The sequence below is a fragment of the Mus caroli genome, chromosome X (assembly GCF_900094665.2).
Source record: "Mus caroli chromosome X, CAROLI_EIJ_v1.1, whole genome shotgun sequence".
In the NCBI taxonomy this organism is placed as follows: domain Eukaryota; kingdom Metazoa; phylum Chordata; class Mammalia; order Rodentia; family Muridae; genus Mus; species Mus caroli.
In genome coordinates this window covers 154,603,217-154,627,282 of record NC_034589.1, presented here as the reverse complement: position 1 = coordinate 154,627,282, position 24,066 = coordinate 154,603,217, and the positions used below count along the sequence as shown (strand labels likewise).

The 24,066-nt window shown below is 42.2% G+C and overlaps 1 protein-coding gene across 1 annotated transcript; it reads left to right on the top strand.

The window, feature by feature from the left end:
• Positions 1 to 1,905: 1,905 nt before the first annotated feature.
• Rab9a (RAB9A, member RAS oncogene family) lies at positions 1,906 to 23,526 on the top strand. The gene is made up of 3 exons (XM_021153408.1): positions 1,906 to 2,233; positions 18,456 to 18,483; positions 22,412 to 23,526. Exon 3 carries the CDS (start codon positions 22,442 to 22,444, stop codon positions 23,045 to 23,047), a length of 606 nt encoding a protein of 201 aa, XP_021009067.1. The 5' UTR covers positions 1,906 to 2,233; positions 18,456 to 18,483; positions 22,412 to 22,441; the 3' UTR covers positions 23,048 to 23,526.
• The last annotated feature ends 540 nt before the right edge of the window (positions 23,527 to 24,066 follow it).

Below are 24,066 nucleotides of genomic sequence, written 5' to 3'. Positions count from 1 at the left end.
TTCCATTGATGATGTCTGACAAGGCCATCCTCTGCTTCAGAAGTAACTGAAGTACAAGCCTTCACAGGAACAAATGCCTCCCCTTCCATTGATGATGTCTGACAAGGCCATCCTCTGCTTCAGAAGTAACTGAGGCCATGGGTTGCTCCATGTGTACTCTTTGGTTGGTGGTTTAGTTGCTGGGAGCTCTAGGGAACTCTGGTTGTTTTACCCTATTCCAACGTATTTACTTTTTTTGTTTGATATTTTAGTTTATTATCCATTAGAAGCCTATTTGTTTCCTACTGAGAGACAGAAAGGGGATGTATATGGATGGAGGGATGTGGGGAGGAACTTGGTGTAGATGGAGGGATACCCTATTTGAGAAAAAATGTTTTCAATAAAAGAAAAAGATCTGATTTAGATGAGGATTGTTTTGGCTTGTTTTGGTTTTTCTGAGACTGTGTGTGTGTGTGTGTGTGTGTGTGTGTGTGTGTGTGTGTGTAAAACAGTCCTGGCTGTCCTGAAACTCACTTTGTAGATCAGGCTGACCTTGAACTCACAGAGATCTGCCTGCCTCTGCCTCCTGAGTGCCCGGATTAAAGACACCACCACACCTGGTTTGAGAAATCATTTTTTATATGTAACTTTTCAACATATTATTATTTAATAATATAATTACTAATAGATTACTTATAAAACATATACATTACTGAGATTTCACATTGATAATGGGTTAGAGAAAATATCAACATTTCGATGATTTAAATGTCAGTTAATGGATACATTGTGTACTATTTCATTCTGTTTTTCCTTGTATGTGAAAAGCATAGTCATTTTTTCCCTTAGAGAAGGTCTCATATATCCTATGTACCTACTCCCTATGTGCCATGAGGATCTTGAGCTCCTGTCTCTGCTTCTAGAACNCTAGGCTTCTGTGATGNCGGGGTTGGAACCCATGATTTCATGAATGGTGGACAAGCACTCGACCTTGACTTGTATCCCAGCTCACTTTTCCATATGCAACTGATTTGTATATCGTTAAACCTTTACTCAGATGTCCGTGGCGGAAATATTCTGCACATATAAAAATAGATTCCTTTTTATAAGAAAAAAATGTTGAAATTCAAACTGGAACTCAGTATTTATTATGTGCCTTATTTTCATAATTATTCTAAGATCATACTTGTGAGAAACTTTGCTAACTGTAATCTTTCTGGCGCCTGATGAAAGGTTATTACTTGAAAATGACTCCACAAAGAGGCAGACATTATGTAAATTGTTGTGGATCATGAAAGTGAATGTCTTCTCTTAGAAACTAAACATAATCTATATATTTATGGGGAGCTAAGAATCTTTCTTCCAGGGACTTTTATTTTTACCACCTATGCACTCAATTCCTCTTATAAAGCAAAGGAATACAAACACCTCTAACCCTACATTTTGCCATTTGCCATTATTATTATTGTTTTGTTTGTTTTTCGACACAGGGTTTCTCCGTGTAGCCTTGGCTATCCTGGAACTCACTCTGTAGACCAGGCTGGCTTTAAACTCAGGAATCTGCCTGCCTCTGCCTCCCAAGTGCTGGGACTAAAGGCGTGCGCCACCACCGCCCGCTTTTTTTTTTTTTTTTAATGGTGCAATACTGTTATGTCATAGTACTCATATGTTCTCTACTTTAAACTTTATGAATAACTTATTATTTCGTGACCACTGTTAGAAGAAACGCAGGTGGGAAGACCAGAGCAGCAGCTAGCACAAAGGAAAACTGTGATCTTGCAAAGCAGTCTGTGGGGAGAGCAGATTCCAGGCTTCCTGGCTCAGTCTTCCTTGGGCCTAATTCCTGCCATCCAGACTAGGATCTTAGCCTTAGCGGTTGGGCTCACAGTCACAGGCCACGCCCACAGGAAAGACCCCGACCTACAGCTCCAGGCCTGGTGCTACGGCCACAGGCCCCTCCCCGCAGCTCCTGGCCCCGCCCTAAAGACTTAGGCCCCGCCCCTGAGCCGGGTCTTGCTTTACCACTCCAGACCCTGCCTCACAGCCTCAGGCCCCGCCCCGTCGCCCCACTGTCAAGGCCTCGCCCCTTCGTCTTGGCCCCGCCCCGGCCGCCCGCCATATTGGTCCTTCTGCCCAAGTCGTTCCCTCTTGGAAGCGTTCTCGACGTTCCGGAGTCTCTGGCCTTCTTCTTGCCCTGGTTGCATCCAGGCGTGTTGGCGAGCCGCCCCCAGGACGTCCAGTGTGTGTCTGCAAGGTGAGCGGGGGTCATCCTTCCATTTGAGGTCCGGCCAGAGCTGGTTAAGAGCGCGCGTAGCCGGAGCTGAGCTGCTGGAGCGGAGGGCCGCCGGGGCGGCGGGCGGGCGGGCGAGCCAAATTGGCGCGGGTCAGTAGATTGCTGGGCAACAAGGGTAGCTTGTCCCCAAGTCTCCTGATGACTGACGTAGGAAGAAAGACGGGTTTTCACATTCAAGCACGGGAAGAAGAGCACACACCCAACCACTCGGGACATACACGCGCGCACGCACACAAACACATACACGCAGACCGACCGGTCGGCCTACTAGGGAGGAAGAGATATCCCTTCCTAAAACATCATCTCAGGAAAGAAATATACCCCAAATACGTGGGAATAGGATGGTGGAATGATGCTCACGGGACCAATGAAATTACCTGGGTACACACTTACACATTAGTCTTTCCCGTAACCACACGGGGACACCCACATACTCGAGACCAAACCTTGCGCCACAGTGACTGACTAATGCTGGGGAAAGCAAGCTTGTGTTATTTGAGTTTGGCGACCTCTGACATACTACCCTTTGACCCACTCAGGTGAGAGAGCTTGGAAGATAAAGCCAGGGCAAAGACCATGTAGGCGGTTGGGAAGATCGTCAGATATCAGATCTTGGCTGAGGTTTCAAAATCGCGTTCCTTTCTTCCTTCCATCTTAGTGAAAAGACCAGAGGAGACTTTTAAGTACTGACCAAATGGTTGGTGAACGTATTATGGTTCTGTTTTGTTTTGTAAATGATGACACATCCCGTGATCATACTACTTTTGAGGAATAACTTCTGCAAGTTTCCAAATTGGCACGTGACCAGTCTTTTCACAGCGTCCTCATAAAATCAACAGACTGAATTTGGTTTTTGTTTTGTTTTGCTGGTACAAGTTTTGTCTTTTTCCTTGCTAGCACCACTGCAATGGAAAATCCCTACACTGCCTGAAATCTCAACTAGAATTGAAGGAAACCCAGGGCTTTCAACTAAGGACTATTTACCTTTTTCTTTTCATTCTTTTTCTTCCATTGCTGGAGCCCAAACCTAGGGTCTTGTGCTTGCTAAGAAAGAGCTGTACCCCTGTGCAAAATTCCCAACTCCTGTCTCAGCTAAGGGATTTAAATACCCTGCTTTTATTTTGTCTTTTATAATCTTAGATCAAAGTTATCACTACTTGTGTAGCGCTCCAAGTAACTTAACACATACGAGTGTCGTATTTTCATGTCGTGCATGGCAGTGTCTTCTTGCTTTTGGGGTTCTTCATGTGCTTTGCAGTGTTTTGCTGTACTGAAACATTTATGGTTTGGAGGCTTACTTATTTAGAACATTGGGGGAATTTAAGGATATTTGTGTTTTATTTTCTGGAAGGTTAAAGTAGACAAGCAAAAATCAGAGCATTATTGTTGGAGAGTAGGAAAATACCATTGGTGGTGGTCTCTCTTTTCTAGCCTGATCCTTTTACATTTCCCCTGTCCCAACTACTTCCATTTTATCCTATAGTACTTTGAAGGCCTCAAGTTCTAATTTCTTTTTCCTAACCTCCTTCAGGTTTTTTCCCAATTGGGAAGCCCTACTCCGGCTCACATGAGCTGATTCTTTTTGAGTCAGTACTCTGTGCACCCTTTCATTTTTCCTGGTGTTTCCAAAGCAGTGGTTCTGTTACAGATGAGAAATTTGCTGGTACCCGGGAGGGTTAGATTTCGTTTCCAAGGTCACCTAGGGAGTGAGGGAGCAGTGTTGAAATTCAAACACGTTTGTGGGCTTTTTGGAGTAGTAGTTTTGCACTGGGAGGCAATTTTATCCTCTCAGGGGATATTTGAAAAAATTTGGACAAAAGGCATTTTTGGTTCATATTCCAGGTCCCACTGGGCTTCTGTAGTTCTTTAAGTGCAATGTCATTTTACTGTTTAAGATAGCATTTTTATTATTTTAAAAGCTTGCTGGGGGTACATTCTCTAAGGTTTATGAATACCTGGTAACAGAATCTATTTTTTTTAAAGCTTGCGTCAGCATTGCTGCTATGAAAAAAGGCTGGCATTGAATTCCTGATTCTGGGGTTACAGGGATGTGCTACCACACACAGTTTCAGATATATATATATTTTAAAGACAAAAATGACAAAACCTTTTGAGCTACTAGGCAGCTCTGCAGTTGACTTAGGAAGTTTGTCTTTTCCTTCTCATCCACAGGTTGTTTTCGTGGGGCACTGGTACAGAGCTGCTGCCCCGAAGCTGCCGCTACTTCTTTGAAGGTGGCAGTCTAGTCGAAATCATAAGACCAGGTTCTTACATGGTCCTAGAACACAATTTGTTTGGACTACTTGGCAGCAGAGGTCAGGTGTCATTTAAGGAAAGAACACATCCTCACACAGCACAGAAGTACATGTGTCATGACATTTTTTTTTTCTGGACACACTTAGGTGGGGTGAAGAACAGTTGTTGGGTTCGTTAAAGCTTTGTAGTAAGTTGAATTAGGCATGTGTGCCTTTTTATTTATCTACATTTATTTCTTTTTTTTTTTTTTTTTTTTTTGGTTTTTTGAGACAGGGTTTCTCTGTATAGCCCTGGCTGTCCTGGAACTCACTTTGTAGACCAGGCTGGCCTCGAACTCAGAAATCCGCCTGCCTCTGCCTCCGGAGTGCTGGGATTAAAGGCGTGCGCCACCACGCCCGGCAACATCTATTTCTTTATTTTGTTTTTTCCGAAACAGGTTTTCTCTGTTGTGGCCCTGGCAGTTCTGGAAATCACTCTAGACTAGGCTGACCTCAAACTCCCTGAGATCTTCTTGCCTCTGCCTCCTGAGTGCTGGGATTAAAGGCATATGTCACCACTGCCTGGTCAAGTTTTTAAATATAATATATTAATATAATAGGGTCTCACTGTGGTTTCAGCTGCCTGTAGACCAGGAGGCTGGCCTACAATTCATAATCCAACTCAGTCCTTCTGCCAGTGCTCTTGACTCTTGAGCCATTTCTCCAGCCTATGTAATTTTCGTTTTGGTGTTTTTCAGCCTCTTTTTACCATGCTTGTCTGAGACCAGGTGTCAGTTATTACTGGTAGGTGAGCGTTTGGCATGGGGGATGGGTGTGTGTTATCAAAAAGTGTTGAAGCTCCTCAGGATTTCCTGGGAAAATTCGCATAGTCAGTAGGTTGGTTTGTTTGTGGGTGTGATTATATTGTGTAAGGTATATGTGTGTGTGTGTGTATATATATATACATATATATATATATATATATATATATATATATATATATATGCACATGTGTATTTAGAGGCCAATACACAGGATGGGGAGTGTCCAGTTCTATATTCCACCTGTATTGCCTTGAGACAGTTTCTCACTGAACCTGGAGCTAGGCTGGTGGTCAATAAGCTGTAGCAATCCTCCCATCTCCATTCTCTGCTAAATTGCTGGAGTGACCGGTGTTTCTGGGACTATATCTAGCTTTTTCTTGTCAGTTCTGGGGATTCAAACTCAGGGTCTTTTTGCCTGAAAAGCAAACTTTCTTATCCATGGAGCCATCTCCCTGGCTCTGTGTCTTTGGATTTTGACCCTGCCACTACACAGTGTTGTTCTTTGCTAATGAATATAGATTTCTCTACCTCTTACCAGATGCTCTGTTGTATAGTGTGTGTGGTGGTGGGGACACTGGATGCTGAATTTCGTATCATACCAGATTGCTAGCACATGAAGTCTAACAAAGGTATGGTTTTTTTTTTGTTATTTGTGACACCCCTCCCCACCACCTCCAAAGGTCATGAGGACTTGGTGCCACGGAGTCTTGTCAGTCATTACTTGTCTTGCTGCTCTAGTATAGTTAGGTCACCACATTTCTTTCTTTGTAGAAAGATACACTACTTAATGTCTGCAAGAGTATATGTATCGGGTGAGACAGCAAATCATTAACTGCCACGTAATTCTGCCCTGCGCAGTTTGTTGGTTAAGCAGCAGGAGGAAATAAGCCAATTAGAAGTGGTGCCCAATGAGGCTAAGTTGAAAGCTGAGTAGATAATAAAAGCTAGATAGTATAAGAAAATAGGGTTTGTGACTACCAGGCCATCCACAGAGGCCATGTATTAAAGGGTTGATGGGAAAGGAGGAGCTGAAGTCAGAAAATGCCTCAGGGAGTTTGGTGGGAAATCTGGAAGCAAATGAAAGGTCAGGTACTGAGGCCGGACACCTGGAGCCAACTAGGTATGTCTGTAGGTGTGGTTGGGTGTCAGGCCTGTGGCAATCCCAAACCTGCTTTGCTTCAGGGTGGCTTGGCTGGTTAGATAACTTGGAGGAAAAATCTGTTTACTAAGGTGACTCTTGGTACTGTACATACTGTGTTGTGTTCTGGTTATTTCCACATTCTGGATTTTTCCATTACATTTTGGTTTTTTTTTTTTTTTTTTTTTTTTTTTTTTTTTTTTCTTTTTTGTTTTTTTTTTTTTTTTTTTTTTTTTTTTTTTTTTTTTTTTTTTTGGTTTTTTTCGAGACAGGGTTTCTCTGTATAGCCCTGGCTGTCCTGGAACTCACTTTGTAGACCAGGCTGGCCTCGAACTCAGAAATCCGCCTGCCTCTGCCTCCCGAGTGCTGGGATTAAAGGCATGCGCCACCACACCCGGCCTTACATTTTGTTAATTTTTGACCGTGATAATTTCAAGCTGTAGAATGTCAGTTGCGTTGGAAACACAGACAAGACATGGAGATGTAGTCTGGTTGTCAAGTCAGGGCTATATGAGGTGGAGGGAGTGTGTTTCAGAAAATGTGTACAAGTGAAGCAGGCAGGCCTGGCTTCATACTCCATGGACAGGAGTTCACTTTTCCTGAGGTGAAGGCATCGTGGTTGCCATTGTGTTGATGGGGGATGAGGACAGTGTGGAAGGACTCCACACATTGATTCCATGACCAATTTTTTGTTTTAAATCTAAAGAGTAAAGAAAGGGTAGCAGAACCGTATATAAGGGCTCAGGTTCTGGTGGTTTGGATTAGGTGTCGGGTACAGAGGTTAGGATAGCCTTTAGGAGGCTGTCTCTCAGAAGCAGCTGTGTTAGCAGAGTTAGCAAAATGTGAAAATGCCTCACATTTATTTCAACATCTCACTGAGGAGAACGCTTAACAGATAGGACTGTTGGATGATTCTAACAGGTCCAAAAAGGCCAGTCTTAAATACAGTTTGAAAAAATAGTTGTTTTGGAGGAGCAGACAGCTGGCATCCTTAAACTCTGCATTTAATTTTTCCTCTGTGATCTAGGGCAAACTGAGCTTTAGAAAGTTAAGTCACCAGAAGGAATGTGTGCGATGCAGCAGGGTTGAAATTGTGAACTCCTTTGAGCATGCTACCATACAGATGCCAGCATCTCTGTTCCCTTTAAACATTTTAAGTAGCCTGCTCTAGCCACATACTTTCTGAACCATAGGATTCGAAGGTGTTTTCCATTAGTGTTTATAGAGTTAAGAGTTCAGTGGTAAGGAAACAAGGCCTTACTGTTGGTTTTAGTTCCCCACCACTCCCTGTAAGTAAGTCTGTGAACTTTCCCCTGGGCTTGCAGTTGGGGATTGCTGATACTTGGTTGCTGAGCTGGGAGCAGAGGCTGCACAGGCTCTCCATCCCTACTTTGCTACCTCTTCTCCCCATTTCTTACTATATGCACTTGTTCAGGAAGTAAGTGTGCTGCGGTAGGAGGGCGGCTTTTCTTTCCCAGAGTGTTCCAACTGTTAGCCTTTATCTGTCTTGGTGGTTGGAAAAAGTGCTGGATTGCTAGGCAGGGCTTGTTCAGTTCTGTGGCCAAGTTTCCTTGTTAGACATTTCTTCTTGAGTTTCACAGTGTTACAACTATAGTGATATCTTTATAGTTTCTAAATTTTGTTGTTGTTGTTGTTGTTGTTACTTTTGAGATAGGGTTTCTCTGTGTAACAGAGCTCTGACTGTTCTTGCTTTGTAGACCAGGATGGCCTTGAACTCACATCACAGAGATTGCTAGGAAAAGGTGTGCACCACTATGACTGGCGAGCTTTGGTGCTGATTTGCATTTAAAATAGGGTTTTGTGTGTGTGTGTGTGTGTGTGTGTGTCTTTTCTGGTTTTGTACCTTTTTTGATTTTTTTGTTACTTGGTGGGAGTGAGACTTTTGACTTTCCATGTTTATTTAGGCCTGGGGATGGTATTTAATCTTTGTTATCTTTCATCTGTTGAGCTCTGAAGCATGGGGGATAGTGTCTGATCTGCTGGTGGTTTTAGTGTTGTCAAGTTGATAGAATGTAGAATCATTTAAGAAATGGGCTTCTGGACATTTCTGCATAACTAAGGTGGGAGGGGTCCCCTGCCCCACTGTGAGTAGCTCCATTTATTTATTGATTTATTTTCTGGTTGGGATCCTGAACTGAATGAATGGAGAAAGGGGATCTTTTGCTCCTGATTATGATACAATCTGACCAGCCTTTTCAGGTTTTTGTTGCCTTGACTCCCCCACTGTGGTGGTGAGCTGTATCCTTTGTCTCCCCTTGTCAATTTGTAATTTGTAAGGTCTTTTTCCCTTAAGTTCATTTGTCAGAGTGTTTATCACAACAACACAAAAAGAAACTAAGACAGATACTTACTAGATGTTCTAGTAAGCAGCAACTGTTAAGATAGAGCTGTAGCACTTGATATTTGACTCAATAAGACAGTGGCAATGGGTTGGGAAGGAAATAGACATAATTCTTTGTATGCTCGAATCAGATATAAGACAGGAGAGAGGGGTATTGGAAGGATACAGAACATTCTTTGATAAACTGAATTTGAATATTGTCATTATAAAGGGGTTGGAAATTCTTGTGTGGCCCTGAGGTGTGAGCAGATGAAGGTGGACTTTAAGGAATTGCTGGTATTTATAGCCAGTGAGAAGAGGTATGGACTACAACCTCAGGAGATTACCTTCTTTGAGGGATTGTTAGGAAAGGGGGCCACCTGGCTGAAGAAAGATGAGGATGTGTGAGAGAAAGATGAGCCTGCTGTCGGTAGTCTTATGGACTATTTTAGGGAATATTTTCAAGAGGGAGAGGGGTTATTTCTTGTCCTGTAATATAAGCCTCATTGCTGTAATAATGGGGACTTAGTCCTAAGACTTGAAGGATCCCACCTTGCCTCTGGGCAAATGTGTGGTACTAGAAAGATACTTTGGTAAGAGGGCCTCCATTTTCTTAGTTGTTTTCTATAATATGTGATTATGCTTCTGCAGTTCTGTGGCATGTACATCTTCAAGGAATTTGCTATTATTGCCACAGATGGAGGGACTGGTCAGATTAAAAAAAAAAAAACAACAACAACAGAAAACCAAAACCTTCATTCTTTCTGTTCATCACTTTAGGTTTCTGTATACCTGAAGGCTCTCATGTGAGCAGGGAGAAGATACTGGATTGGCTAGTGGTCATTTTGATGACCTGCTGATGTTTCAGGGAATGGAGGAGTATAACTCTAGAGAGTTAAGTCTGGCATGGAGGCAGATGGGGGAATTGGCAGTGAAGGGTAAAGTAAGTCCAGGTTTTCCTGTGAGAAGAATGCAACCCAACATCTCAGTAAGACTAAACTGGGGTGCTGCTTATGGACAGGTGTCACTTGCATCCAGTAAAGAGAACTTTGTGAAGCGCTACTTGCAGTGTCTGCCATTGGATTGGTGACAACCTCTCTCTATGTAGGATGGAATTGCCAAGCCTCTAATATAATTGAGTCTTAAAACAACTGCCCTTTCCCTGCCCCTCTATTATATATCATTAGTCAGTGACCAAGAGTGGGCTCATGCTCTAAGTCTCTCGGTGTCAAAGCTCAGGTACAGTGTTTTAGAAGGCAAAATCAAAGTCCATAACACAAAGTTAGATGAGGGTCTGGCAGAGCTTAGTGCTTATTTCAGACAGAGCATGACAATTGTTTTTTGCTTACAGCTTCTTCAGTTAGTTTAGTTTACATTAATTCTTTTATTCCAAGACATGGGAGGCAGAGGTAGGCAAAGCTCTGTTTCAGATCAGCCTGGTCTACAGTTCTATGCCAACCAAAGCTACATAGTGACACCCTGTCTTAAAAAGAAAGTACTGCAAATTAAAAACTGCAGATTAAGTGCCCTTTACAGGTAGATTTATGCTTGCACCTCACAAAGGACAAAACTTTATATCCCCACTTCAGCGGTTTCTCATGAGTAGAGGTGTTCACTGAACTATGTATGTATCACAGTTTATGGCCAAACTTTAAAGACTCCTGAGTGATGGGAGAAGGAGGAAATAGTGGTACTGAATAAAGATGAAAAGTCAGAAAGGTGTTAGGGGACACATAAAGTGATCACATGTGATGTAGAAATGACAAAGTCATCGATTTTTTTTTAATTAAAAAAAAAAATTAAAGCTGAGTCTCACTATGAAACCTGGGCTCTCCTGAAATTCTGTGTTGACCAGGCTAGCCCCAAACTCACAGAGGTGTGTCTTGCCTCTGCCTCCCGATATGTATATTACCATGCCCAGCTTCGTTGATCATTTTTGAGGGACTTCTAAAATCTTCTGAGACAATGACAAGCCTTTAATCCCAGCACTCAGGGAGGCGCAGGCAGACAGATATCTGAGTTTAAGGCCAGCCTGTTGTTCTACAGGGCAAGTTCCAGGACAGCCAGGGAAACTGTCTTGAGAAAGAGCAAGCAAACAAACAAACAAAAAGACTGATGACAGCAGTTGGTTACTTGCACATGACAGGCATAAGACTGAGGCCATCAACATTCCATCTTAGATGGGGAAGGGACTCAGCACCTACCTCTCTCCACCCCCAAGCTGAAGAGCTTAGGTAGTTAATGGTTGCTGGAGGAAGGAGAGCCATATTTTACTAGTAAGTTATCCTTCCCTAAGTAAATAACCTATCCATGCTCATGTAGGCAATACTGATTAAATGAAGTAGGCTTCAGAAAGGAAGGAAGGAAAGAAGAGGAGGCAGAGAAGAGAGGCCATCAGGTGCGTGTGGGGTATGATCAAAGTGATACATGCATGTGATATAAGGATTGAAAGGAACCTAGTGAAACCTGAGGCTGGAGAGAGAGCTCTCTTGGTAAAGTGCTTACCTTACAAGCATGAGGACCTGAGTTTGATTCTCAAACTTAGTCAAAAATGCCAGGTTTGGTAATCCAAAACTGCCAGGCATTTGTAATCCCAACACTAGGGAGGTAGAGATAGGAGGATCCCTGGGGCTCTCTGGCCAGCCAGACTGGTTGGCTTTAGGCCATTGAGAAGACCCTGTCTCACAAGAGGTATATGTCATCCAAGATTGTTCTGTGCCTGCACATATGCGTGCATACATACATACATACATGCATACACATGCACCAGACACAAATCTGGTAAAAGTGCTTCTAATCTTTCCAGTATGAAGCTCACACATACAGGTTCCTGTTAAACTGTTAGACTCATCCGAGCCTACTTGGGATTCTAGAGGGTTACAGGCCTCATGTTCATTCAGCGTGCTGTAGACCTCCATTGTCTGGTACAGTAGCCATTAGTGTTATGAAATGCTTTAATTCACACGAAGTTCAAATAAAAATTCAGTTAAGCAGACTAACCACATTTCAGATGTTCATTGGCCACATGTGCTTCACAGAGCATTTCTAGCAACACACAAAGCTCTGAATTATCTACTATTTAGTTGCTTAGTTGACTCTTTTGTCCTACTATACCTAACTACTATGTTCTTTTTCATGAAAAACTAATTTTTCAATCAAATTGGATGCTTCGTTTTCCAGAAAGAGTACTTGAAGTGAGTTACTTGACTAGAGTGTGTGCCTTGTCCGTGATAGTTTGGTTTGGCTTAGTTAGGGCTTTTTGTTGTTTTACCTTTTCTGTCTGTGAGGCATTATTTAGTACTGCTACGACTAAGTACTTAGTACTAGGTAGGTAGTCTGTTTCACCTAGTCAGTCTTGAGCCTCCAAGTTGGCCAGTTGTGGTATTTTCCTTAGTTTTAGTTTGTTTGTGGTGGCTTTGTTACTTTTTTCCTATAGAGCTAGCACCCATTAGATTCCCATTCATTTCTTCCTTCCCCCTCTCCTCCCCTCCCCCTTCTTTTATCCTTTCTCTCCTCCTCCCCTCTCCTCCCCTTCTTTCTCTCCTCCCCTCCCCTTCCCCCTCTCTTTCCCACCCCTTTCTCTCCCCCTTCTCCTCCTCTCCTTCTCCTGGCCTCTCCACTCCCCTCACCTCTTTCTCTCCCCTCCCCTCTTCCCCTTCTTTTTATTCTATCTTCCCCCTCTCGACTCCCCTCCTTCCCCCTTCCCTCCCCTTCTTTCTCTCCCCTCTCCTCACCTTTCCATTTCCCCTTCCCCTTTCTCTCCCATTTCTCTCTCCTCTCCCTCCCCTCCTCTACTTCTCCTGCCTTCTCCCTTCAAACCCTCCCCCTCTCCCCTCCCCCTCTCCCCATTAGACCTCACTATTGTAACCCAGGCTGGCCTTGAACTTGTGATCTACCTGTCTACCTCCTGAGTATAGGGATTTATAGGCATGTGCTACCCCTGTCCCGTCTAAAGCTTACTTCTTAAGCTATACAATTAATTGAAATGATAGCTATGCCTCTAATTAGGACATTCAGGGTGAATGAACGCAAAAGGACTTGTGAATTTGGGGAGGGAAAAGAACCTTCCTAAATTTAAATCAGGAGTGATAAGTTCAATTAAACATTTCAGGGGTGAGAAGTTGTAAGGGAACAGGCTGGAGTATGTGTTTCTGAAGGTTTGAGGAGGTGGCTTACCGAAGGGAGCCTGCTCACCCTCTAGTATCTATCTTACTAAAGGAATGTGCTAGTTTTTAAGCCTGGACATGCCCACTCCTTGTTAATTTCAGTCAGTAGTACTAATTCTCATTAGAATTACGAGAATCATTTTCCCACATATTTTAATGGATATCAAAAATAGTAAGAGTTTACATGATAAGTATAGATAGAAATAGACTAATAGAATTACAAAAATAATGGGGAATGCTTTATTTTAGCATTTATTTGCATTTTACCTTGTGCAGAGCATTTTACTCAACTTGGCAGACAAAAATAGGACATATGAATTGTCATCTTGGGGTTTCTATTGCTGTGATAAAATACCATGACCATAAACAACTTGGGTTGAAAACTTACTCTACCCATCACTGCCTATTTCCCCATCTGCATCCATACCAGATTAATTCTCCGTGGAGTCACTTCCGTTTACAAGTCTGCTGAAGGGAGTTTGCTGAAGGGAGTCGGGGCAGGAACCTGGGGACAGGAGCTGATGCAAAAACTTACATCTCATGGCTTGCTCAGCCTACTTACCCAGGACCACCAGCACAAGGGTTGCACAGCCTACAGTGAGCTGGGTTCTCCCACGTCAATCATCAATCAAGAAAACACACCAAGCTTGCCCATAAGGCCAATCTAAGAGGGATCATTTTGTCATTTGAGGTTTCCCTCTTTGAAAATGACTCTAGCTTATGTCCGGTTGATAAAACTAGCCACCACATGACTGGATGACATAGGTGTTGTGTTCCTCCCAGGGAGTTCACACTGTAACAGGTATACAGGTAGGCACATGCAACTTGGAGCATGTAAGCAGATGGAAATGAGCGAAGGCAAGAGTATAAGGTGATTGAGCTGGGGCTCTGATGGCTGCCTTGTACCATTGTGGGACGGTGCCTCTTGGACCAAGGTTAAGCCCATGTAGAGATGGGGGATCCATTGAAGGCCCAGATAGCTTCGGGTGGGAGTTAGTGGTGAGTCGTACAGATCTTGGGCCAGCCTTGGGAGGTGGCTAGCAGGATGTGCTGCTAACTGCTGAGCCCTCTCTCCAACCTCCCTAGGCACTAAGTAATTGCCACTTGCTCAGCTCAACTTTTTCTTTACTTATTTTTTTTTAACAAAAATTTTCAGGGCAGTGGTGACATATGCCAGCACTTGGGAAGCAGAGGCAGGTAGATCTCTGTGAGTTTGAGGCCAACCTGATCCACAGAGTTCCAGGACAGCCAAGGCTACACAGAGAAACCCTGTCTTACAAAATCATTTTTCTTCATTTTGGGAGAAGTTGGTTTTAGATTTTTTTTTTTTTTTGGACTGAAGTTGACAATCAAGAAAAATATGGAAGATCCTTATAAGTGTATACTACATGTTTGTGAATAGTGAATGTTTTAAATTAGCATTTTTATTAGAAGACATGGTAGACATGTTGAGTAGTAAAGCCTGGATTGCAAGTGTTAGGAGCATGGCTTAAGTGGTTTAGTTAGAATTGGAAGTATTGGAGAGGGGTGAGGTCTAGCTGCATTGCTAGTGGGTTTCAGAGTTAGTTCGCCAGATACCAATCAAAGGGGTGGGGATGGGTACAAGCAACAAAAAACTGCAAGTCTGATGGTAACCATCTTACTGGAGAATCAAGCAAGACACAACCAACTCAGTTTCGGTACCTAAGATCAGCTGACACCATTGGCAGTGTGACAGAGATCATAAGGTATCCATTCTACCTCTACTTGTGATCTTTTTCAACTCATGGTTTCTGTGGTAGCCAATTACTTTTCTGGGCTCTATCTCACTGAGGCTTCTACTGCTGAAGGTGTCCTAGTGGCTTTCTTCAATCCTAGGGTGTAGGCAGAAATCCTTCCAGTGGCTTTTGAAGACCCTGACTACATATGATTCCCTATCTCCAGTCCCTGTTTCCTAGTAAACTTAATTCTTCATCTGTCTCGGGGTCTCCCAGTTTGTACCAGCATCAGCATTCCATGGCAGAGCCTTGGAGTGTGTTGGTCCATTGTATCTTTCTATTCTCAGTCTTAACCTGTTTCCCTGAATCAGGTAACCTCTGCCTTGGAGCCAGATATTGGTTAAGGCTGCTTCCTAAGGACAGCATGTCACTAAAATTGAGACGTGGTTGGAACATACCATAACTGGAAACAGATGTGCAGGCTCTCATTAACACTGGGTAACACAGCCTAGTTTCCCTCTGGTACTGGAAGATACTTTTTACCTTACCTGAAGCTTAGCAGTTAAACTGGCTTGAGTTTGTAGGAAGATGTATGCAAAGTCCTGATGATGGCTGGCATCACATAACTGCTCTGTGAGATACTGGCAGGCAAGGTCTAGGCCCAACTAAGGGAACCTCACATTTGTATACTGTACCCCTGACTTACTGGGGGAAATGGTGGACAGGGTGCCGTGTTAATATTTCAAGTGGGTTTTCAACTGTGAGTAGTTAGTTATACTCTGTTCTGTGTGCCTCTCATTTTGTTTGACCTGCTACAGTTGTGACTTTATGTAGTGTTACCCTCCGGGAAGGACTGTGTAGTTTGCATTGTTAATGTGTGGCACATAGTAGGTGCTATCTAAATCTGCATTGGAAAGCTGCTTTTGCCTATTTTATAAAACTGGATGCTTCTATGGAGATTCTGAGTGCTGCAGACATTTGGCTCATGATACTTTTGAAATACAACACATTGGTTGGGGATGTGGTAGAGCCTTTCCTAGCATGCAGGAAGCCCTGGATTTGATTCCCAGCACCTTATAAAACTAGGTATGGAGCCGGGCGTGGTGGCGCATGCCTTTGATCCCAGCACTCTGGAGGCAGAAGCAGACAGATCTCTGAGTTTGAGGCCAGCCTGTTCTACAAAGTGAGTTCCAGGACAGCCAGGGCTACACAGAGAAACCCTGTCTCGAAAAAACCAATACCACCACCACCACTACCACCACCACCACCAACAACAAAAAAACTGGGCATGGAGATGCATATCTATAATCTTGACATTTAGGAGGTAGAGACAAGAAGTTTAGAGTTTGAAGCTCATCTTTAGCTAAGTACTGAGTTTGATGCCACCCTGTGCTATCTGAGACCTGTCTTATAGAAATCAACAGCAAGAAAACCCCAGAGCACTCACAGACATACTTTATGTTTTATGTCGGCAGATTAGCTTAGTTCTGTTGAATTAACTTGTTCTTTTGCAGATCTTTGTATAAAGGGAGCAAACGAAAAGCTTACTGCTTCCACTAGCTTCTTTCCTTTATAAATGCAGTAACTACAGCAAATTCTCAAAAACAAAACCAAACAAACAAAAAACCCAGCAGTTTTGAAGTACCCCAGTAGTTGGGCTTTGGTGTATTTTTCCATATTAATAGTCTCCCAAGTCCTGGGGTTAAAGGTATGTACCACCACTGCCTGGCGAAAATTTGCGTCTTAAATAACTTTTATTACTGTGAGGAGACACCATGACTAAGACAACTTATAAAAGAAAGTACTTATTTGGGGATTTGCTTACAGTTTCAGATGGTGAATCCATGACCATCATGGTGGGGAGCATGACAGCAGGCAGGCATGGCACTGGAGCAACAGCTGAGAGCTTACATCTTGATACAAAAGCAGAGAGAAAGAGAGAGAGAGACAGAGAGACAGAGACACTAACTGAAATGGCTGGGCTTTTGAAACCTTAAAACCCATCCTAGGTAATATATCTCCTCCCACAAGGCCATGCCTCCCCAAACCTTACCAAGCAGCTGTACCTACAGGGACTTAAGCATTCAAACCTGTGAGCCTGTGGGGCCCGTTCTCATTGAAACCACTGCAGATAAGGAACATGAGTAAATGTCGGTCACGGGGCTCTATTATTGTTAGCTGCTGCTCTTTTATCCTTAATCCTAAGTGCAGTATTTTAAAAAAAACAAAAAACTTTGTTTTAATTGATTGAATGTGTAAGTTAAGGACATCTATATGTAAGTTTCACAAAAATACCGGGTGATGGGGGATGTTGCTGGAGAGTTGGGGCATTGTATAAGGGCCACTGCTGCTCTTCTCGAAGACCTGAGTTCAGTTCCTAGCACCTGTGTCAGGTACTTCACGACTGTCTATAATTCTGCTGTGGCCTGGTGGAGTTGGTGGGATCCAGTTCCATTTTCTGGCCTCTGACATCACTCACTCCCCACCCCCAACATACACAAATAGTAAAACAGTTTTAAAAGGTGTGTGTGTAGCCGGGCAGTGGTGGTGCATGCCTTTAATCCCAGCACTCGGGAGGCAGAGGCAGGCGGATTTCTGAGTTCNAGGCCAGCCTGGTCTACAGAGTGAGTTCCAGGACAGCCAAGGCTACACAGAGAAACCCTGTCTCGAAAAACAAACAAACAAAAAAAACCCAAATAAACAAAAGGGGTGTGTGTTTGGGGTGGGGGAGATGAATTGGCTCTTTAATGAAGGGATATGCATATAATTTGCTGTTTCTAGAGGTTTGTGAAATTTAAGTATTAAAAAAAAGGCCATTAAAGAACCTGTCTATAATATTGCCCCTTTCAGACTTCATGTTCTCATTCCACAGAGAGTCCCTGCACTCCTCTAATGAGCCTGGCACTGGTGAAGCACCTGTGTGCAGTCGTTCCAACAGCCCCTTGGATGTAGATACTGCTGTGCATCCTGTTCCCATACAGTTTCAGGATATTAAGTTCATCACCCCTGGGCTGTGCCCCTGGCTTAGTTGGTACTAGGAACATGCTTTTCCTGGCTGACACTCTCTCATTCATGCATAGAAGAATTTGCAGGGAGAGCCTTAGGCCTGAGCAACCGGGGAGGTGTTCTTTTTATAAAAGGCAAGTCTTTTATAAAAGCATGAATGAGAGTCAGCAGGGAGCACATGTTCCTAGGATCTCTGATGGCCCGCTCTCCCTTAGTTCCTCTGGTTTCTCTGTATTATCCTTAGTTCATTGTCTGGGGCGAGGTTCTCAGCCACCCAAAGTTTGGTCAAGTATAATTCCCAGATAATTTTATAGCTGTGCCTGTATGTGAATGTTAAAAAAGAAGGAAAAATAAGTGATCAAGATACAGAATTTGATGAACGGCTGTTTTTAGCCTGAGATAGATCATAAATAGCACTTAGACATTTTTAAATTAAAAATAAAGATGTAGTTGCATGCTTTTAAAAAAAACATTTAATTCTTTTTACACTTAAAATGACGAAACAGGCACAGGCCTGTAATCCTAGATACTTTGGAGATTGAGGTAGGAGAATTGAAAATTCAAGGCCTGGTCTGGACTGCAGAGCACGTTCAAGGCCAGCTTTGGCAACCTAGTCCCTATTTCAAAACTAGAAGTAATGAAAGGGCTGGGGTTATATGATTCATTGGTAGAGCTTGCCTAGCATACACAAGGCGTTAGGTTCAACCAGTAATATCATAGAAGAAAAATCCAAACAAATGCACATCACTAATGTGAGCCTTTTGATTTTCTTTGCAGATAATGATGCTTGAACTGAACTACTAAGGTAAGACTCAAGACCTTTGTATTATGTTTTTTAAAATTCAGATGTTTTTATTTGTAGAATTTAACTGTATTGAACTTGATGAAGATTATTGCTTTTAGATAATCTTGCCAACTGTGGAATGTCAGAGTTTGCACATTTATTTTTAGCTGAATTTTAAAAGTAATATGATAGGCTTTTTTATTTCTTTAGCTTATGCTAAAGATATCTCAAAGGTTGAACTGCCTTTAGAAAAGAATAGAGGGGCTCAGTGGTTAAGAGTTTTTGATTCCCAGAACACCCATGTTATAAGCAGCTCAGAACTGCCTGTAACTCTAGCTCCAGTGACTATAAGGCTTTCTTCAGGCCTCTGTGGACATCCACACATGTCACATACACATATCTAAAGAAAGAGATAGGAAACATTTTTATGTCTATAAGCATGCTGCGGTTATGTTAATGAGTTGGCTGAATGAAGCTGGCTTCTCGTAACTGTTCATTGGGAATTAAGATGGTTTATATAATTATTTGTAACACCATGTGTACTTGTGTACAACTCTAAGGTTAGAACCTTATGTGTGGTAATGACGTTAGCAAAAGCCCATATGCTCCAAGTAAGAATAGGCCTCAGCCAATAAATGTGCATGTCAAAAATATTACCTGGTCTGTGGAATTCACAAATGTCAATTTTCTTTTAAAATGTCACGAAGTAGAAAAACCCACAAATTAGGACAAAAAAAGATCAAAATACCATGATAAGATAAAGTATCTCATAATTTCTAAAACAATATGGGAGACATGTGTGTCATGATCTAGTTTATAATCTGATTTAACATCTTTAAAATTCAGTAATATATAATGAAGCCTTGTGTCTGTTCAGGTAATTATATTACTTGACTTAAAAGGATAAATTTGATAGGCTACACTTATATACATCTGTTTTCCTCTCACACAGATCATGGAACTTTGGTGTTTCTGTCAGTTAAAAACTGACAAGAAAACAATGATGGGGGTTAATAGGGGTTGATGGGAAGGGGTTCCGAGTAGAGGCAATGACCAAGCTGAAGAGCTTTTAAGGGCACAGCAGTGAGTTGGGTTTGGGAGTAGAGGCTGTACCAGTTGAGCAGCTGAGGGAGCAACGGTACATATATAGAAGAACATGTTTTTACACACATAGACACAGACACACTCACACACACATACACACACACACATGCAGAAATGACTGAAAGACAGCTGCATGTCCAAAGTGCATCCATGACAGCTTGTGAAACTTGGAAAGCCTGAGCCGGGCAGTGGTGGCGCACGCCTTTAATCCCAGCACTTGGGAGGCAGAGGCAGGCAGATTTCTGAGTTTGAGGTCAGCTTGGTCTACAGAGTAAGTTCCAGGACAGCCAGGGCTACACAGAGAGAAGCCTGGATCTCACTGCACAGTAATCTACAGGCAACTCAACTGGTTGGGAAGTGTCTATTCTTGGTGGCTCAGTGTCTTTAAGCCTTTTCTAGGCAGCTTAGCCACTCCTTTTGTTTCTTCTAAGTCAGTCAACCTTCCTAATGTTGTAATCCCTTAGTACAGATCCTCATGTTGTGGTGACTCCCAACCATACAATTATTTAGTTGCTACTTCATAACTAATTTTGCTGTTATGAATCACGTCTGATATGCAGGTGGACTTAGGCGACCCCTGTGAGAGGGTAGTTCCACTGCAGAAGGGATTATAACCCTCAACTTGAGAACCATTGGTCTCTTCTTCCAGGCAGCTGGGATAGTCTGAGAGTCTTATTTGCTTCTTGGCTTGTAGGAGAGTAAAATGATATACTTTTGGGGATGGAGGGACCCAGTGAATCTGCTTAGCTTCAGGAACTTCCTAAGCTATTTTGAGTTGTTTACTTCTTGTCTTAATGAGCTTCCTGGGGTGTTTCACCTCCTTGTAAATGCTATACTTTTAAGATTCCCTTCAAAATGGTAGGTTGAAATTTGAAAGGCAATGGTTACACAGCATTTGTGGTGGGATAGCCAAGTCATAATTGAGTTTTGTTCTTGTAGCCTGGAGAATGAAACCATTGAATAATTTTCATAGTTTTGGGTGAGTTTCAGATGATTCCCCTATGTTGAAATACAGCACATAGGGGGCACATTCTGACAAATGTATTATTCCCTGATTTCAGTGCAGTGTGACCATCCTGCAGGGTGCTTACGTAAACCTAGGTGCGGTGGCTTAGTCACTTGCCAGGGCCTCTTGATACAGCCACTATCTCCTGAATGCTGGGGATTACAGACATGTAAGACCACACCCAATTGTTATCATTTTTTATCCTGTTTCCTACTAACTTGATTTCTCACTATCTGTGGGTTTCTCACTATCACTGCTGTGGGTTCTTGCCAGAACCTATAGGTAGAAATGGAGAATTTGTATGGTTCATAAGTTTTCAATAATACTGGATACCTTCACATACATAAGGAGACAAATAATGTTAATTGCATTGGTTATAAAAATTCTAGCAGATAAAGCAATTATTCTTCATTTCTTTACTATTTTCCCACTGTGGAAGTCAACAATATCCACTTGGATGATAAAGCTAATGAATATTTTTACTTAGACCTCTGTTGTCTCAGTATAGCTAGAGGCTTTTAAAATGTGGTCATTTAAATTGGCTGAAATTAAATGAATGGGACCAGTATAGTTCAGTGGAGGATGTCTTAAAGCTTTGTATATACAGTGCCCAATCCCTAGCACCTAAATTAATAATTAAATGTAGTTCCTCCCTTAGCAACTGCTCAGCGGCCATATATATAGCTAGTGAGTGCCATGTTGGACATTTCCATCATTATGTAAAAATCTCTCAGACAGTGCCGATGTAAAAAACTTTGTCTTTCATAAATTGTAATGTAAGTAAAATAGAAGCTTGTTTTAAATATTGACATTTTAGATAATTTAGAAAAATAGAAAGGTGAATAGAAGTTATAGAGCAAACAGGATTTACCTTAGATTGATAATAGATTAAAGATGAGGTTAGGTTTTTTACCTGCAAGTTTTGTGTATGTTTGGGATTTTTTGTAATGAAAGTTAAAGTGTCAGGTAGGTACAGTGCTCTTAAGTAGCTAGCCACAAGTTCAGCACTCAGAAGTAGCTAGCCAGAAGTCATAGGTGTACACACTGGCTCCCATAGCGTAGGAAAGTTTGTAAATCCTGCCCTTGGACTTCTTTAAAGGGTATGCACAATATATTAGTACCTTTTCACTTAAGATTGATTTCATTCTACTGCAAACATACAGGTGGCGGCAGGGGAAATCTTGCTAAATCTCTGCAAGCACGAGGAACTGAGTTAGGACTCCCCAGTACCTGTGTGAACTGCTGGCTATGGAAATGCACTTATAATGCCAGAACTGGTGACAATGATATTGGCTTGCTGGCCATCTAGTCTAGCAAATTCAGTGGAGCTTTGGGTGAAAGACCTAAAACTCCCACCACACCCACACCCACACACACAGAGAGAGAGAGAGACAGAGATAGAGAACAAGAACGAATGTGCATGGGTGGCACATATTTGGTAAAAGTTGGAGCTACCCAAATGAGTCTTTGGAGAAGAATATGCTCTTTTATATGAAAGTCCATTGTGGCTGACACTGATCTGAGCAACTCAAAATAGAATTCCCAGTGAAGATAGTGAACTTTGTACTGTGCTTGATTTTTTTTTTTTTATTTCTTAGTTTCTTAATTTCTTAGCTTCTGGATACCTCTGACTTTCCTACTCAATAGTGCCTATATTGGAAGGAAGAAAGAAAGGGCCGGGAAGGGAATATCTCCAGTCAGTGAACTGGGGATTAAAGGGCTGTTGGAAGTTGTTAATCTTATTATTTAAGTAGTCCCTTTATAAAGTGGAGTCAGAGCTCTGTGTGGATCACACCAGTATAATGGCATGTAATGGTACCTTTTTATTTTTATTTACAGGATTCGAAATCAAAACTTACATTATTAATAATGGCAGGAAAATCGTCTCTTTTTAAAATAATTCTTCTTGGAGATGGTGGAGTTGGCAAGAGTTCTCTTATGAACAGATATGTAACCAATAAATTTGATTCCCAGCTCTTCCACACAATAGGTGTGGAATTTTTAAATAAAGATCTGGAGGTGGATGGACATTTTGTTACCATGCAGATTTGGGACACAGCTGGTCAAGAACGATTCCGAAGCCTGAGGACACCATTTTACCGAGGTTCTGACTGTTGCCTGCTTACATTTAGTGTTGATGATTCACAGAGCTTCCAGAATTTGAGCAACTGGAAGAAAGAGTTCATATATTACGCAGATGTGAAAGAGCCTGAAAGCTTTCCCTTTGTGATTTTGGGCAATAAGACTGACATAAAAGAACGGCAGGTGTCTACAGAAGAAGCCCAAGCCTGGTGCAAGGACAACGGCGACTATCCTTACTTTGAAACAAGTGCAAAAGATTCCACCAATGTTGCTGCTGCCTTTGAGGAGGCAGTTCGAAGAATTCTGGCTACGGAAGATAGGTCAGAACACCTGATTCAGACAGACACAGTCAATCTGCACCGAAAGCCCAAGCCAAACTCATCTTGCTGTTGATGGCATTAAAGGGATAGTTGGTGCATTCTAACCAACACACACACACACACACACACACACACACACACACAGAGAGAAAGGTGGAGAAACAAATTAGTATGCAGAAGAGTTCATCTACTAATAAAATTCAGTTAACGCATATTGTTGCCTCATTAGTCGGTGGGAGAAGGGACACTCACTCTGGAGGAATCTATTTACTCAGTAATGGCACGTTCCACTTATAAATTGTAATTGTTGTCTAATGTTTCTTTAAATTAAAACATTAGTGCTAATAAGATGACCAAGAACTGACTTAACTGTAATTCAGACAACAACCTTGACTATTCTAGAAGTACACTTAGATTGTTTTGACCCACAAGGAAATGGAGAGTTACTTTTATATGTGTATATTTTTATGTAATTAGCATTGTATTCTTGGTCTAGGAAAGTAAATTCCTACAGCAGTACTATTAAAGATTAAAATCTAATGCATTTCTTGACGTTGCAGTGCTTTTTAATTTGATTACCTCATCTCTTTAAGATGATTTAACTTCTCTTATTCATTCTACACATTAGAATCTATCTTAATTGTGTGTCACATATATTCCCCCTTTCCAACAAAGGCGCTTGCTATATGGATTTTCATTTATGTTCCTTAAAAAAAAAAATGACTGAATCGAGCCGGGCATGGTGGTGCATGCCTTTAATCCCAGCACTTGGGAAGCAGAGGCAGGTGGATTTCTGAGTTAGAGGCCATCCTGGTCTACAAAGTGAGTTCCAGGACAGTCAGGGCTACACAGAGTAACCCTGTCTCCAAAAACCAAAAAAAAAAAAAAAAAAAGACTGAATCTCGCATATTCCAGGTTGACTTAGTGGTCTTACCTCCCCATCTCCCAAGTAAGGGATTACAGGCGTGAGCCTGTGCTGCCATATCTAATGCATGGCAGGTGAGCTGTATCTTCAGCCCAGCACTGTACTTTCTGAGGGTAATAATGACACCTGTATTGACATAGTTATTTCCATAGTATCTTCTCTATCAC